Below are 17,500 nucleotides of genomic sequence, written 5' to 3'. Positions count from 1 at the left end.
CAGTTTCCAATGTGCTGTGCTCCTCTGTTCTGTTCTCTCAATGTTTCTCATCCAAGTCACCCTGCAGAATCCATTAGAAAGCCAAGAGGAGGTTTCACACACAGCCAGGGAGACAGAAAAAGGAGAGTGACTTTAGTTCGTTGGGGAGGATGCGAGGGGCACATTCTCGTTCCCAGACACTTTTAATGGAATTACTAATCATTTTATCTCGGGAGCGCGCCCACGTCTCACGTTGACCTCTCACATAGACTCCTCAAACACGTTTTTTCTCAATGACTTTGTCTGTCTTTGTTTTGGCCTGTCATATTTACATGCCGGTATTGTTTGACTTACCATCTGAAGTTTCAGCTGAAGGGCTTGACAGGCCTACAAGAGCAACAACACTACCCTACCTGGCATATTGAGTATTCTGCCTTATCCTCCATGTCACCTCCACATGGTATCGAGGCCAGTGTTTATAGAAACATGAAATGAACAGCCCACACACTGTACAGTGCAAACACATATATTTCATATAGTTGTTTGCCTTTGTTTCCTCATTTTCTCTCTCTCTCTCTGGCTTCCTCTCTCTCTGTCTCTCTCTCCCTCCCACCCCTCTCTCTCTCTCTCTCTCTCTCTCTCTCCCCCTCTTCTCTCCCCACCTCCCTCCGCCCCCCCATCCTCCTCCTCCTCCTCTTCTTCCTCCTCTATCTCTATGGCGCCAGCAGCGCAGGGGAATGGAGCCTGTAAATTGGTTGTGGGTTGGAAGCACATAAACCTGAGGGTATAAATCACATGTTGCAGTGACACCAGCCCAAATGAACAGGGAGACCGTGGGCCTCATACACATGCAGCATGCATATGATATTCCTCTCCCTCCGGGTGAAGGACACATTTTAAAGACCCTCTAAGGGTACATTTCTTTTTATTCCTGTGTCAGAGTGTTCGAGGTCTAAACTGGGGGTAGGAAGGCACGAGTTATGCCACCAGCTCATTGGACTCAAGTCTCAAAGAGATGATCTTTGGCTTAGTTCACTTTGGTGTTACGCTGCAGTAGGCCGCTGTAAATACAACCTAACATGGCTTTCGGCTTTGAACCGGCCAGTCTGCCCTGGTCGTTGGCTTCAGGTGTTCCTGATCACTATAGAGACTAGCCAGTGTGATAGCTTCTCCTGACTGTACTGCAGGGGAGGCTGGTGGAGGTGTGCTTGATACCATTCCTCATGCATTACAAGGAGCCCGTCCTCCGATTACTCCGATTTCTCCACCAGTCTCCACTGCTGTACTGCATGTCTTTGACTGCACATCATATTGCTCCTAGTTCAGTCCTGTTTTCAAAGGCAGTAGATGACATTTATTGAGTGACTTATCAATCGGGAGACACTTATCAAACAGCTCTGTTCAGGAGTGCTGTTCAGGAGTGCTGTTCAGGAGTGCTGTTCAGGAGCGCTGAGGTGACGTTACAGAAATGCTATCTGGCAGTTTTGGCGAGTTGGGACAGTTTAATGTAATATGTTGCTGTAAAAGGGCTGTAGGTCGATATGCTTGTGTAGCTTGTAATCATAGAAAGGTCAGCTAGTACCCTTGACACCTGTCAGTGGATGTCTGTGGATGTATACACGTGTGTGTGTGTGTGTGTTTGTGTGTGTGGGGGGGGGGGGGAAGGGGGGGCTACAACTACAGTCAACTCATAAATCAAACTCACACATCAACACACCATTCACACCCACACTCACACCCACACACACACACATATCACACCCCCACTGCAGTGAGAGTATCTGCCTGAGGACACACTGGGACGTCCTTGAAGTCAAACTCCCTTTCGCTTACGGGATTGAAATGGATGAATTCTGCAGGCGATAGAGTGAGTCGACCTCAATCTCAGATGAAAAGTTCTCCCAGAGAGGTCTATTGTTGCCTTTCTGTCTCAATCATAAGGAACTCATGAGTCACCTAATACCGGTTGTTTGTGAGCCGTGAGTGAGTTTCAATGGAGGCTGATTGGGTTCATCAGTGGAGTGATGCAGAGGCCGAGAGATTGGATAGTGATTATGCATGTCAATGAGGTTGTCTCACCGATTCTCCCAGATAATATACAAGTCCTATGTGCGTTGTAGTAGTTGATTCCTTTTGTACGGTGTTACAAGTGAGAGCGTCATTCTCTACAAAGTCTATTTTTAAAAAACAAAAGAGAAAGTTCCTAATCCACCGTAAACTGTCGTTTTGGAAGCATGTGGGATCCTGTTTGGGATCCTGTTTGGACTCCCTGTGGGAGTCATTACAGTCGACTGATCTGAGATCTGTCCTCCTTTGCCACAGTGGCGTCGTGATAAACGATGGGACTCGGGGCATACGTTAATTAAGCACGGGCCAGATCAGGTGACTGCACCACACAGGTGGACCTCCAGAGATGCTGGATGATGGATCACCAGCCCCACCACTCTGCACCAGAGACTGGGCTTAGCACCACCGTTGGACTCTGGAGTCCCACGGAGGAAGAGACGATGGTGTTTTAATAGACTTTGCGTGAGGAGTTAGGTGCTGTGACCAGTGACATTCTAACACTAGGCTTTTACAAGACGTATAATGTTTTCGAAACCTTGTCTGTCTTTTTCTTTCGTCACCCTGAGGTGAAATCCAGGTAGCTTCAACTACAGTGTACAGTAAAGGTGACATTTCTAACGCTTTACATGCCTTACAGTCTACGGTGTTGCTGCGTGCTGACACAACATGTTTTGTGCCGAGCACTCATGCCGTGTCATTTCCTGTTCCCCACAGCTGTACCCTGAGTGTCACTCTGGAACAAGCCATCCTATTGGCCCGTAGTCACGGCCTCCCCCCTCGCTGCATCATGCAGGCCACCGACGTCATGAGGAAACAGGTATGAAGACTACCCCCCTCTCTCCACACACACTCTGACACACACTCCAGAGGAAACGGGTATGAAGACTAGCTCTCTCTTCACACACACTCTGACACACACTTTGACACACACTCCAGAGGAAACAGGTATGAAAACTAGCTCTCTCTCCACACACACTCAGACACACACTTGACTGCCGAAGTAGCTTGCCAAGTACCTGACTAGATAACGGTTAGATAGATCCATTCATGTCACACTCTTAACATCCACTCACCTGATTTAAAACACAAATGTTTTCCCTCTTGACATTCTACTCAGCTGTTTTCATGAAACAGCCTCAGAACTGCGACTAGATTTGTAATTCATCCCTGATGATGTTTTGTTCTTTTTTTCTTGTTGGAGTTTGTATTCAGATAGTATCATCGTCCTCTGAACCAAATGCATGTTTTCATTTTGAGGGAAGCAAAATCCATTTTTCAAATCTCTGCTGCAATTGCTAGTTCATAAAACCACCCGGTAACTTATACTGTACACCTCATTTAGAAGAGTTCATACAGTCTTCAGTTGTCAAGCTCGATTAGCCAATTCTGTTTCTCTTGGAAGAGTCATCGCTATTCTACCCCTGACCGTATTATTTTATTATGCATTCTTTTTTTCAAAAATAACTTCCCTGTTAGTTTCAATTATTAATGTATTAGACCAAGTCTTAATCGTTCCAGGAAAGAAACACATTTACCGGTGCATTTGAGCTTGTTCTCATTTGTCTTATCTTCAAGGCTGTTTTGAAAAGCCTCAAACTTTCTATCCCTCCTTTCTCGGATGATATTGTAGCCAGATATGACTCCTCGTGCCAGCGGACGAGAGAGAGAGAGAGAGAGAGAGAGAGAGAGAGAGACTAGTTCTGCCTGTCTACCTGGGGCCATTACTTAGTCAGAGCATACAGTAGAGTGGAGTGATTTAACCACTCCAGATGGAGTGTCCTTCAGCCTTGGCCAGAGGAGCCCTGTACTGGCCTGTGTCTCCAGTTCTCATTAGACCTCTGTGTGGTGGCTCCTCCACAGTCTACTGTTCTTGTACTCTACAGCCAGGGGAGCAGGGTGAGAGGGAGGGCAGGGAGCGTTTTCTCAGAGACGTGGGCAGCCAGCCAGAAGGGTACAACACTGGAAGTTGTTTGACCTTGAGCAGCGGATGGCCTTTTACTGAAAGAGAGAGAGGACGGTTTCAATACATCCGAGTGCAGGAAGATGCTGCTTCTCAGTAGAATGAGACAAGAGTGCTCAAGGTGGATTGAGTATGTTGCTGTTTGAGTGGGTTCTGTATCTATGTCTAATTTCTTTTTAAGGATTAGGCTTATGACAAGTGTTATGGCTGTAACTTGTTTGTAATGAAAGTGCGTCTACGTCTGTAATTTATTTTGTGACGTACTTTATGTGTGTCATCGTTTGTGAATTATCTGAAATATTGTTTTCCTTGGCTGCTGTCTTGGACCAGGTTTCTCTTGAAAAAAAGATGTTATCTCAATGAGACTAAGCTGGATAAATAACGGTTAAATAAAAAAATAAAATAAAAAAACAGAGGGCCCTGTGAAATGACCTCTTATTATTCATTCTGTGTGTAAAATGATGAAGAAAAAGTGCAGTGTAAATGAGAATTTCTCATGTGTATTGTATTTTCAAAATGGAGATTAATCATGTACTCTATATTGATCTAGCCATTTATCTTGTTTGTTTATGTCTCTTTGCAGAGTCAGAGATTGTGGGTCGCTGTATAGGCCGGTTTAAATTTCCTCAAGTCTTTACATTTGGTATCGACCCAAGATATCTTTCAGAGGGCATTACTTCGACACAAACTTTTTAAAAAAAGTCACAAAGATCAGAGATTCAGTTCACTCCACAGTCTGGACAGTAACAGTCCTCTTCTCTTGACGTCAGCGGATGAATATGATAAATAGGATGAACAAGGATGGTGCTGGCCACAGCTCCCCCTGGCTGAATACTCCTTCATTCACAACATGTTCTGGATCACAGAACCAAGTCCAATAGAACCCATTCATCATAGCCTGGGTTTGCAGCTCCACTCAGAAAGGAATGGAATTGCACCGCTATTTGTGCAAAATAAATCCTATCCCAGTTTCATTTGTAAATTGGTCCCTGGTAATGCCAATCATATGCCTATATAGAGAGTCCATTAGCTCACCACTCTGAAAATGGTTTTCAAAGAGTTTGCTGAAACATTATTATTAAGGCCTGGAATGTTACCTCTCTATCAGATGGTACTTAGCATATTTCAACTCAGAGGCTTGTCTTTGAAGTGAGGGCAGACGTTTCTCACTTTGGACACATTATCGCCCATGAATAGTTTCATTTCCACCTGTGGAAGCCACAGGAGGAAAGACTTCTACCTATGTGGCCCCGCCTCACCTTTACCCCACGGCACACGGTGTGTGTGCCAGTGTCCATGTCCTTTAGAGGACCAGCAGGGGGCGTCTCTATCTCGAGTCATGTGGATGAATGGATGGGTGTGATCGGGGTAATTGCTGACTGGCTGCAGTGTTCTTAGAGAGAGGTCTATCTAATAGACTCCTGGTCAGCAGCCCTGCTCAAATAGAGACACACTGAGATGACCTCCGAGTGTGTGTGTGTGTGTGTGTGTGTGTGTGTGTGTGTGTGTGTGTGTGTGCGTGCGTGAGAGTGTGTGAGAGATTGTGCATATGTGCACGCATGCAGGTGTGTGCGCAGGTGTGTCTGCATGTGCAGGTGTGTGTGTGTGTGCACGCCAACACAGGTGTTCTCGTCTCGGACAGGGCATAAATTGGAAAGTGGCTGAGTTGCTTTATTTCCCCCCTGTAGTCATGTATCTGCAGACTCGGTGCAGCAGCAGCAGAATACAGCAACATTAGTGCTGATATGCCCCTGAGTCTGCATAACCCAAGTTCTTCTGAGTAATAACCCCCCCCCCACACACACACACACACACCTCCACCTCCATCAACTACACCCCCACACACACCCTTCTCCCTCTTTCCCAACATTCTTCCCTCTCCTCTCCACTCTTAACCAACTCCATCCACCTCAAATCCCCCTCCCCCTCCCCCCCTCCCCCCTCCCCCCTCCCCACCATAAGCATATCAAATATCCGGACCCGGATGTGGACAGACAGCTTATACAGCGGGGGCGTGAGCTCTATGACACCTCGTTAACCGTTCGTCTTATTTATAGATGCTGTTTATGTTGACAGTGTGTCCAGGATTTATACCCTGGTCGCCCCACACCGGAGGTGGACTGACAGCTAGTCATTTTAACTCTGATAGAAGGCAATCTCTCTCCTGGGGGAAAACTTCTGCACGTTAAACAAACAGCGTCACCCAGCCGTGATTGATTCTGCACGAGGCCAAGATGGCGTCCCCCCGTAGCTCATCCCTCAGACTCCGGGGGGGGGGGGACGCCGACATGTAGGATATGTAGCCGCCGCCAAACGTCTGAATTTACGCCTCGTCAACAAGTCCATCCAACAATCTTTGACAAGGCCATGGCTCTCAGAATAGGGGAGGAGGGGCTGTTGAAGCCTGTTTCTCTGACATTTGGCTGCCCTGTCTGGGGTTGAGATGTGCTGCGCTGTACTGTGCTGTGCTGTTGTGTACCTACTGCCCAAGGCTTCATTTAAGTGGTGTGATGTGTGATTGCCTTCACTGAAGGGTAGATTTGAAGAGTTGAAAGGTTCAGCTTTCTGGAAGTGTTCAGCGGTGTTATGATCTGAGAAAACAACGAGAGATCATATCATATTTATAACTGGATATTACTTATTTACTTTCCAGTCTGTTTGATATGAGCTACAACGTCTCTCTTCACACTCTTGTGAAATATAACCAGCTGACTTTTTAAATGGTTTTACATTCAAGACGCTTTTATCCAGGCAGGAAGAAAACAAGTTAGTTTTGGGTTTTTTCCAGGTAATGTACAACCCTACGACTTAACCCGTTATTCACACTACAGAGCCGAACTGAGCAGAGCCGAACTGAGCTGGACTGGGCTGGCCTGGTTACGCATCCACCATAGTTACTGAAACAGTGCTGGAAAGGCCAAAGTGAATAAAAAGACAGCCTATTTGAGCCAGCCCTATAGTGTGTAAAGCCCCTTAGGGCTTGGGTTAGAGGACAGAACTTAGAGCTGTGAACTAGGGATAGGACACAGTGTGATCTATCTAACACAGCGCCAGATGAGTCCACTGTGGTCAAAGCCTATTTAAACAATTTTTCATATTCAACCATGTGTTCACTGAAACTGATAATCTCTGTTTGTCTTTCAGGGGGCAAGAGTGCAGAATTCTGCCAAGAACCTGGGAGTGAGAGACCGCACCCCGTCCTCAGTGCCAAGGTAAGCTCAGCGAGATGCCTCATCCATGTGACTGCCTGCATGGGTGTGTGTGCGTGCGTGTGCGTGTGTGTGCGTGTGCGTGTGTGTGTGCATGCCTGCATGCCAGCGATTGTGTGTGCGTGCGTGCGTGCGTGTGTGCATGCGTGTGCCTGAATGCCAATGTGCGTGCGTGCCTGTGTGCGTGTGTGTGTGTGTGTGTGTGTGTGTGTGTGTGTGTGTGTGCCTGAATGCAGCATGCCAGTGAGTGTGTATACAGTACATTTCACTCTGCACAGCAGCCAAGCAGAGCTACAGTATGAGCAGCAAGCTCAGCCTGGAGGAGTGGATGTGAGATAAGGATGAGGGGCTGTCACAGTCACTTGGCTTTGACATATGAGCTTTTGTGTGACAGTCAGCCCTTTTGAACCTTTTAGTGAAATTGACAAATACAATTAAGTGGGGGGATGATTAGTGATGAGGCGCTGTGGCCAGGGGGAAATTGCTGCACTCACAGTAGTTTCTGTCATAATTGGTGCTCCTCAGAACCTGCTCCAGCTCAGAGACCTGCATGTATGAGAGGGGTTACTGCTGATGTCTACTGAGGTGATGCCAGAGCCGCTAACAGTGACTCATCAGAGATGAGCTGATGGGCTTGTACTGTGTAAGCAAGCTGTGGGTGGGAGTGTGTGTGTGTGTGTGTGTGTGTGTGTGTGTGTGTGTGTGTGTGTGTGTGTGTGTGTGTGTGTGTGTATGGTCCTGTGCACATGTGTGTTTTTAGCTACAGGTACTGGTCTTTTATCATTGTACCCCGTCTGTGTGTTTCTCTGAACAGACTCTATAAGCTGTGCCAACCCCCGCCTGCGGATGGCGACCCATAATGCACCGTGTCCTGTATGGAGCATGAGAGGTTCTGATCCCACTCAATCCCATTCCCATGAAGTCTTCTCTCTCTCTCTCATTTCTTCCAAGGACCAGTCTGGAAACCATGGTTTTCCTCTGTAGCCAGCTTGCCTTCTCAACATGTCCACATTTGCTCAAGTTCAATGGGTTTTCCCATTTGTAAATAGTGAATTTTTTTAATACTCTATTTTTTTGTTACTGTACTTAATAGCCATTTTAATATGGACTTGTTTATTCGCTATGCGTCCAGCTACATTTACATCTCATTTAACATGTCTTGGAATGGAAAAACAAAAGTGAAATTGCTGCCTCCAGGGCTGCTGTCACCGCAATCCACTGAGATGGAATGTACCCAGCAATTTTCTCTCCACAAATAACTATTGTGGACGGAAAAATTAGCTATTTGTTATTGCAAGTTAGGAAATTACCATTTCTCGGCTTGTGTCATATTTGTTTTGATACGCTTGTGTAAAGTGAATGATGTACAGTAGTTGAGAAGAAATGAATCGAGGAGAGGTTGGATCATGTTTCGGTGTCCTATTTGCTCAATTTATTTTTCATTGCTTTTCCTACCCTGCTACTAGCCATTCACTCTGATGCATTCCTTCAAGGTCGTTGCCTTAATGAGTGTTGCCAGTCTGTTAGTATCTGATAATCATGTGAATGTTGTTTTTGAAACATTGAACCGAGAGATACTTTAAACTGACATGTACTGTACAGTAGATATGTAAGTCAACATGGTAGTCATTCTCTTGTTGCTTACCTTCTGTTGAATCCTATGACTGTTCAGTCAAGTAAGCAGAGTTCATTGGAAGGTGCTGTGTTTGCTGTATCACAGTCAACGCCTTAGTGAAGTGACTCCTGACATGAAGACATTTTGCATGACCCATCATTATTAAACACGTTCCACATAACGCCAAGCTTATGTAAGTAGAGCTATGAAATATATAAATATATGTATAGTACCAGTACTCAGGAGCAGTGTTATTCTGTATTTAGGTATTACTTATCATTACTATTGGTAACATACTAGTGTGGGTTGTTAATTACTATGCAAACAGATGATATTAAAAACTGCATTCATGAGCTCCAGTTTGACAGCTATCCCCATATGCCTCATTTTACCCAGTAAACATCAATAATGTTTAAAGGAACTACCTTTTCTAATTTTGTATCATGACGGTGTATCTCGGACCTACAGTAGCAGACTTTAATGTGTGTTTGAAAACACAGTAAAAGGTAGAGAAATGTAAAGATGTATCTGTAAAAAAAAAAAATATGAAAACTAATAGCAATGTTTGTTTGACTGAAAATGACAGTAATTTATTTTCTTATGAAACTGACCCAACATATAGAGAATGCTATATAAACAATGTACTGTATGTTTTACTCCTTTCTCTTTTTAAACCATTGTTTAATTTCCCCTGTATTACTTTGACATGTACAATGTTATGCTGTAGTCATTAATTTCAATTAAACATCTAAAGGAGAGCAATATGCACTGTGTCCTTGGGTGTACAGTGTTCTTGTTTTGTAGAGGTTCCCCTCGAGAAGGCGACTAGCATTTCATCTCTTACATTGTCTTTCCTATTGCATTTACAGTCACTCCTATCATTTCAGATGGATCTGCAAAGCTATTAACCTATTGATCCACATCCACATGTCAATGAATAGGTTGCAGCACATAAGATATGAATCTATATTCTCCTGCTCATCAATCAACCAGTCTTCTCTACTGTCTCATTTCAACCCACTGTGGTATATCAAAACAGAGCCACCTGCTACAGTATACAGGCTTACAGTACCCACTCATTCAGGGTGAAATAACCTTGGTATGACATCTAGAGCACATTCATTACCTACAGTCCACTACAGCACAGACCTGAGGCATTGACTACCTCAGTCACTACTGTGCTGTTCAGGTTCACTTTGCTTGCACATATCAGAGAATACAATCAGAATGGTGGAGGATTTGTTTTACAGAGAAATTGAAATACTGCACTGTCATCAGCCCGCTGATCTGTCAGCAGGTGGTTCCACACACACAATATGAGTACCTCTCTGGCTCTCCCTTTCTCTTTCTCTCTCTCTCTCTCTCTCTCTCTCTCTCTCTCTCTCTCTCTCCCCTAATCTAATTGTACAATTGGTGTTTGAACTGAAATGAAAAGACATTAGTCAGATGCCTGTTCAATGCCGCATTCCAGTGATTGCTCTAATGTGTGGTAAACATCCAGGGCCAGGGAGGACGTTGCTCCGTTCTCACCCACTGGTCTCATTCATCTCTCACTTCTAGCACAACAAGACCTAAGACACGACCAGAGACACAGAAGACTTAAAGCTACACACACAAGCAGGCACAGTGCCGGCCAGGCTCTTCTCTAGAGGCAGTCCACCCCCACACATGCTGTATAGAAAAGGGCTCTTCGAGCAATTCAGTGGCAATTCATTTTGTGCTCCTAGAATAAGATATGTTTTCCAGTTATTTCTGATGCATAATTTATACGAGCAAAGCAACTTTACAGAGAGTGTGCACCTGCTTGCCAACAAGCACAACAGTATGTTCAGTGCAGCTGCGGCGCAAAAAGCCACACCGAGTCACCACAACTGTCGAGACCTTTAAATACGGCATGGGTAGACTAAACAATCAAGAGGAGTGGCCCTTAACCAATGATAACACTCACAGCCAATGAGCAGAAGATTTCTAATCACTGTCAAATAACCATGTTTTGCCATTGGCTTCGAGAGGGAAGCTGCCGCTAGGGAGCCACCACAGCGACACGGTGGGGACGGTCCCGTGCCCGTGCTGTAGTAACCAAAACGAGCGAAGCGCAGAGTGCCTGCTACTTTCCACTATGCGCGACGCGGTGATACGAACTCACCGCTCCTGACGCCCCGATATTAGCGGTTTCTCAGCACTTGGCTGCAGTTTTACAGCGACTAAGACTGTTGTATGGGTTAATGCATGACATTGCCCCCACTGTTTATTCTCAGCACAGTAACGTTTAATGCAAGATCTAGTGTCTCTATGGCGTCTCAACAGCAGTCAAGAATTCAGTCGTATCTGGAGAAAAACAAAATCGGACCCTTGTTTGAGGTAAGTGCCTTTATAATTGCAACTACTACTAGAAGGACATTTTAAGCTGCATGCCTCGTTTCCTGCAGTGCATTAATAAAGCGCGTTATCACCACACATTACCCACATGTATAAAGACATACAGGACCCTGGATTGAAATTCAACATACTCAGGAGCACACAGCACATCCCGTAGAGCGCACATCAGATTTAGCATGATCTGCAGGATTGTAAACCACACCCGCGGCTATTGCCTCCAGCAGCTGGACTTTATTGTTCATTATCCTATAATGGTTTCAGCTTTGCGATGTCATACAGTGTAAGCTACCGGTCGCATTCATTCTAATTTAATAGCCTAATCAATGAGAGAAAGAGACACCGAGGGTCCCGCGATGCGCTTTGAAGCACAGCCTATAGCCTATACTGTTCCATCATCAGTAAAGGAGCCGGGGTAAACCGAGGTAAACTGAGGTAACATAGCCGTCGGCTACTTGGCCGACCAGGTAGTGCGGGGACTTTAAGACGCATCATTATTACAGCACATAAAGAGAATATCAGAGAATATCAGAGAATATCAGAGAATATCATAAGGAACTCAGGCAGATTGTTTATGCAATACACTAAAACTAAAGTGACCTAGAGTCATTTATTTGCTTTCCCTCCCATGATCAGGTTGCAACATGATCAATATTTCATATATTTATGTGAGAGAGGGTGGTTTAGATTGACATGAAATGAAAAGAAATTGTATTTGATCTGGATACCAATTTGTAGCTGTACCTGTCAGTTTCAGTCTCAGTTTTACTCATAGCAAAGATGTTGCTAGGCACCATAACAACAACCTAGTATAAGCCAGGCTTCAATTGTTCGATTGATCTTATCTGAGTTGAAACAGGCAGAACAAAGAGCTGCAGAATCATTTGAAAGGGTTAGGATTAACCAAAGACATCAAAATGAGTCATTTTGTTTGGTCTTCATGTTTGATTGTATTTGTATGACTTAATTAATATTGATTGCCACAGCACACTGCTTTGATTTCACAGGGAGATGAATCAGTCCTGCTGTTATTTCTGAATCATATTTAATTAGTGGGTCAGATGGAAAGATTAACCTACAGTTGCTAGGAGTCAAGCCCACACAGACAGCATGTTTCTTCTGCATTATACAGTTGTACACAGACCGTGTGTGTGTGTGTGTGTGTGTGTGTGTGTGTGTGTGTGTGTGTGTGTGTGTGTGTGTTGTGTATGTGTGTGTGTGTGTGTGTGTGTGTGTGTGTGTGTGTGTGTGTGTGTGTGTGTGTGTGCGTGTGTGTGTGCATGTGTCCGTGTGTGTACACAGAGATCTTGCATTTGTGTGTGTGTGTTTGTGTTTGTGTGTGTGTGTGTGTGTGTGTGTGTGTGTGTGTGTGTGTGTGTGTCTACAAATGTGCGTGAGCCTTCAGGCATATGTTTTTGTACATCACAAATTGCTGATGTATCAGGTCTTCCATGGCTCTGAACAGATACTGTAGCAGCACACACACACACACACACACACACACACACACACACACACACACACACACACACACACACACACACACACACACACACGGCCTGACTGTTAAACAGTCACCCAACTAAAAGCAGTGTGTAGAGCAGAGTGGCCCAGACCAGCACCATGGACAGCTGCCCATGTACACACTCACATCTGACACAGAGTAACATGTCTGTCTGTGGGAATGAGGGGAGGCTGGTATGCCAGGTTTCTAGGCTTCTTCAATGGTGTAATGTAGGGGGATCCTGTCTCCTCTTCTTCCTCCTTCTCCTCCTCCTCCTCCTCTTTTCTTCATCATCTTCCTTTTCTTATTTTTCCTTCTTCTTCTTGATCTTCTTGTCGTTGTACCCCTTCCTCTTCCTCCCCTCTCCTTCAGTCTTTCTTTCTTTTGTTCTATGTCTCTTTGTTTTACTCTCTCCTTTTCTGTTAACTCAATCTCTTCTCTCCCTGACTCATTCTTGACTCTTTCCCTGCCTTTGTTTGTTTCTCTCTCTCTCTCTCTCTCTGTGTGTGTCTCTGACATGCAGAATGGATGTAGAGTTCCAAAGCAATGCAAGCGGAACATAAAACAAGTGGCTATGAGAAATGATTAAAGCCAGTGGCCTTTACATGTATTTAGCAGCTGGTGCTTGTAAGACTGATCAAAAGGGCTTTTGTCATACAGACCAATCAGGTAGGATTTTGGAGGCTGCTTTGTATGAAGCTCTTCCTATGTTCATTAAAAGCCACACACAAAAACACTCACCATTCTGATATGATCAAAAAGAATATGTCAAGAGGAACAAGCAATACAACAAAATGCTTTCAGCGTAGATCCATATTGTACAGCTTGTCCTTGTTACGTAGCACAGAGGCTTTCTGTCTGGCATGTTGACGAGCCTGCCTCTCTCTGGCTTCAGTCTATTGTCATAGATGGTGTACTTTGTCAAGGTTCTGACGACAACATTGCATTTAAAAAACGCACGCTGACATGTAAACGTTACTAGCAATAACTTGGGAAGTCAAATCAAGTACAATATTTATTATATTTGCAGTGCATCCCCTCTTTATAGAGAAATGTTGGTGATTCTGATTGGTGTAATGGCGGGAGTACTCAGGCAAAGGACTCAAACATACAACTCGGAGACCAAAACTTAAATCCAATAGAATAGTCTTTACTTTCAAAAAGGTTCGGTACACAGGTAGGCAGTCAATGGGTATGCAGATAATCCAGGAAGGGGGTAAGCAAAGCAGGGTTTGGTACACAAGTAGGCAGTTCAAAAAGGCAGGCAGATAATCCGAAAAGGGGTAGGCAAAAAGGCAAAGTGAGAAACACACTCGGACATCAAAAACCTGGAATACTTATCACTAGGAAATGCTGGGACGTATGACACAAAGGTACAAAGACGAACTGGCACAGAGACAGGGGAACACAGACTAAATACACAGGGAAGGATGATGAGGAACAGGTGAAGCCAATCAGGGCGGGGTAGACAATCACACAGGCGGGAAACACACAAGGGCAGGTGGTGAAGTGTCTGAAACCAGAGACAAGGTGAGTAACACAAAAATAAACAGGAAACAATAAAAGAAAGACAAACATACACTAAGAAACAGGACGAGACGTTACAATTGGTCAGTATTGAGAATGAGTTTGGTGGTAGAGGGTGCACTGCTGCAGCTCTCAGGTGTTGACTTAGAACATATCAAGTCCCCTGGGCCTCTACCCCCCCCTCCTGAGATGATCTGGTCTCCATGTGAACCTGCTGAAAATGAGGTCATCCTGTAGATTATAATGTAATATGAGTGTGTGTGTTATGAGTACTTCTCTGGCTCTCTCTCTCTCTCTCTCTCTCTCTCTCTCTCTCTCTCTGTCTCTCTCTTTCATCTCTCTCTCTCTCTCTCTCTCTCTCTGTCTCTCTCCCTCTCTCTCTCTCGGTTTTACCTAGGATTAGTCTTGTCAGGCGCAAGATATTTCAGAGAACTCACATTTGCACTCACTAATGAAACTGTTACTCCCTGAGGTGAAGAGATATTTGAACAAAGACTATGACACTCATGACACTCATCAAAAAGTGGAGTACCCTTTGAGAACAATTATGGCGATTGTACCACAAATTACGATTTCACACAATCGCAATCGGTTGGCCTTTTGCATAATGAATTCAAGTTTCTCCAATTCATACATCTACTCCTTTTCCAATCAGTTACAGTACCAGTAACTGTCTGTTCTCCTCCTTTGATCCCCTTGTATTAACCCTTGTATTTTCTAGGCTTCTCTTTCACACCCTTTACCATGGGGGAGAACCTATTATTTATAAGATGCCCCCCCATTGTACAGTATATGGTGCTGTTCAAGACTGTCGAGTAGGTGAAGTAAAGGTATTCATCACTAACACCAGGCTACTGACACTAATACTCAGTAATGGGACCAGAGAATGAATACAGGATGTCAAGCGTCGTCTCAGTCATAGAATTATAATAATCCCCACAGCGATCCGTCAATCATATCCATCCAATACGTAACAGATTTTTTTGGTTGGAATGATTGATTGATGGAAAAAAAATAACGGAATGGAACAGAATAGACCTAAAAATATATATATATTTATGTGTTCTGTGAATACTTGGTTAGGAGAATGACTCCAATAATGATCTGTGAAATTAAATATAGCTTTATCCCCTCGTTAACGTTACCCCTCATTGAAGTCTGAATATAGAAACATATAAATCAGACATTCACAGCTTTAAAACGGTCCCTAACACTGTATGAGTATTTCCACAGCCATTGCCAGTGCCCATTGCTCTGTCAGATACTCTCCAAGAGAGACAAGCCTGTAAGAGCAGCAGCACAGCTGTCAGTGGTTAGGTACAGAAGTCTTGTTCACCAGCCAAGTGTCAGAAGGACGTCTGATAGTCGTCTGGCATATCTGACTAATGGCTGAGCTGAAGTCAACAACTCACTCCAGAGTCTTGAGATTCACCCTAATGGAGGTGGTCTATGTGAATGGATAATATCACTGGGTCTGTTGAGTTACTGTGTGATTCATACTACCTCGGCAGGGGTATTATTATACTAATCAAACTGTATTCAGTCCTGAATGTTCCGGTGGTCGTGAGCTGTAATCACGACCTGCTGATGTGACCTGGCATGCTGGGTACTAAGACGTCTGAGATCACTGCTGCAGACCTGAAATGGTTCTTTGAGCACATTTGGTGACTCACCAACAATGTCGCCATCATGGACATGGTGAGTCGTTTTAAACCCCAGATATCTGAGAACTCAGCCTATTCGTTTGACACTAATACTGTATACTGTACTATATATACTATGTACTATATACCTTATACTGTACTGTATATACTACGTACTATATACTTGTTACTGTAGGGGCTTTAGTCAAATGATTGAGAGACCGAAGTAATATCCTTCTTAAGATATGAACGGTTAAAAAGTACTAAGAATGTATATGTATTGTGAGTTGAACACATGTATTGTGAGTTGGTGCAGAATCAAAAAATGGTATGCCGTAGTTTCACTGTTTTAATGCGATTAATTGTGTACTGTACATTTCCCAGTTTTTAGAATTTGCCCGCGGCGTTTTGTGATTCTGTTCGGCAGTTTTCCCCAGGAAGACTGCAGCTGCGTAATGAATGTCTCTGTCAGCCATCATCTAGCCTCAGGAGGTGTTTAAATGGAAAATGTCTCACAGGAGAGTTAATTTAATCTGGTATTTAACTTTTGTTACTCTCAATTGTGTTTATTGCCAAATTTGGTAGAAAGACTTTTTGTTATGATGTGAAGTATTATGTGGCATTACGGCATCCTCATTACGGTTTTGTATGAACAGCATTTACTATACTATGTTATATATTATATATTCATTTGTCCCTAAGGTAGCCTGTCATCCAGATAGCCCAGGGAAGTAGTGTATATCCACTGACATGGTTCAAGTGGTTTCGATGGGCTCCTGTCCACTCTAACCTGCTCTACTGTAGAATGCTTGCTCACAGCATCTCCTGGGCCTCTCTCTCACACACACACACACACACACACACACACACACACACACACACACACACACACACACACACACACACACAGCCTGATAAAGAGGTCACACTTAGTCCAAACAGGAGCAGCTCTGACTGACCTATCGATCCACTCCCTTGGAAGCAGTGAGATTGAGTCTGAGGTGTGTCCGGTGGTGGTATGCTGCTTACTCTGTGTGAGACTGACCGTGTGTGTGTGTGTGTGTGTGTGTGTGTGTGTGTGTGTTCGTGTGTGAGTGGTGGAGTCAGTGGGGTTGGAGGAGAAGGTACGCTCCAGAACCTTTTGGATGGTAATACACTGTGAAACTATATGGAATGTTAACTCCCAAAAATTATCTTATTATACTGTGACCTTCTAAAGAGCTGTTCCTCAGCCTCTGTGTTCCTATTAAACTCCCTGGGTAGGGGTGTTGTTCTGTAGGCAGGTGCATAAAGGGATCTGGGGACCGTGTTGACCTGGGGACTGGGAATAAGAGCCACTGGAGAGAGCGAAGCTTGCGATGCAGCCTTCCCATGGAACAGTGAGAGGTGTATGGACATAAAGAGCATCAGCCAAGGCTCGACTGGTTGGCCTCAGTAACACAACCCATCCACAGAATGAATACACGTGAAATGTATTCCTACCCAGGGTAGTTTATCATTTCAGACCCACCTTGTGGCACTTCTGTTTATTCATTCATACATCTATTTAAATCCAGACCAAAGTTCCACCCCAATGCAAGGTCAATGAATAGAACATGAGATTCCTCTCTCCTATTGGAC

General features: G+C 44.3%; 2 protein-coding genes across 3 annotated transcripts in view; both read left to right on the top strand.

Moving 5' to 3' along the window:
• The window catches only part of prex2 (phosphatidylinositol-3,4,5-trisphosphate-dependent Rac exchange factor 2), a gene marked incomplete at its 5' end in the record, with an annotated part of 104,656 nt that extends 95,074 nt beyond the window's left edge, over positions 1 to 9,582 (top strand). For both annotated transcript variants that reach the window (XM_083667064.1, XM_083667063.1), the window contains 3 exons: positions 2,761 to 2,863; positions 7,151 to 7,218; positions 8,030 to 9,582. In XM_083667064.1, the coding sequence (XP_083523190.1) occupies positions 2,761 to 2,863; positions 7,151 to 7,218; positions 8,030 to 8,075 (217 nt within the window). In that variant the 3' untranslated portion in view covers positions 8,076 to 9,582. The remainder of the gene's footprint in view (positions 1 to 2,760; positions 2,864 to 7,150; positions 7,219 to 8,029) is intronic.
• Positions 9,583 to 11,080: 1,498 nt separating this feature from the next.
• Positions 11,081 to 17,500, top strand: part of cUnh8orf34 (chromosome Un C8orf34 homolog) — a 59,067-nt gene continuing 52,647 nt past the window's right edge. The window contains exon 1 of the mRNA XM_083673276.1: positions 11,081 to 11,191. Within this exon, the coding sequence (XP_083529402.1) occupies positions 11,123 to 11,191 (69 nt within the window). The 5' untranslated portion in view covers positions 11,081 to 11,122. The remainder of the gene's footprint in view (positions 11,192 to 17,500) is intronic.

Source organism: Argentina silus (genome assembly GCF_951799395.1).
Source record: "Argentina silus genome assembly, chromosome: 1".
Lineage (NCBI taxonomy): Eukaryota > Metazoa > Chordata > Actinopteri > Argentiniformes > Argentinidae > Argentina > Argentina silus.
This window is presented reverse-complemented; position numbering and strand designations above follow the sequence as displayed.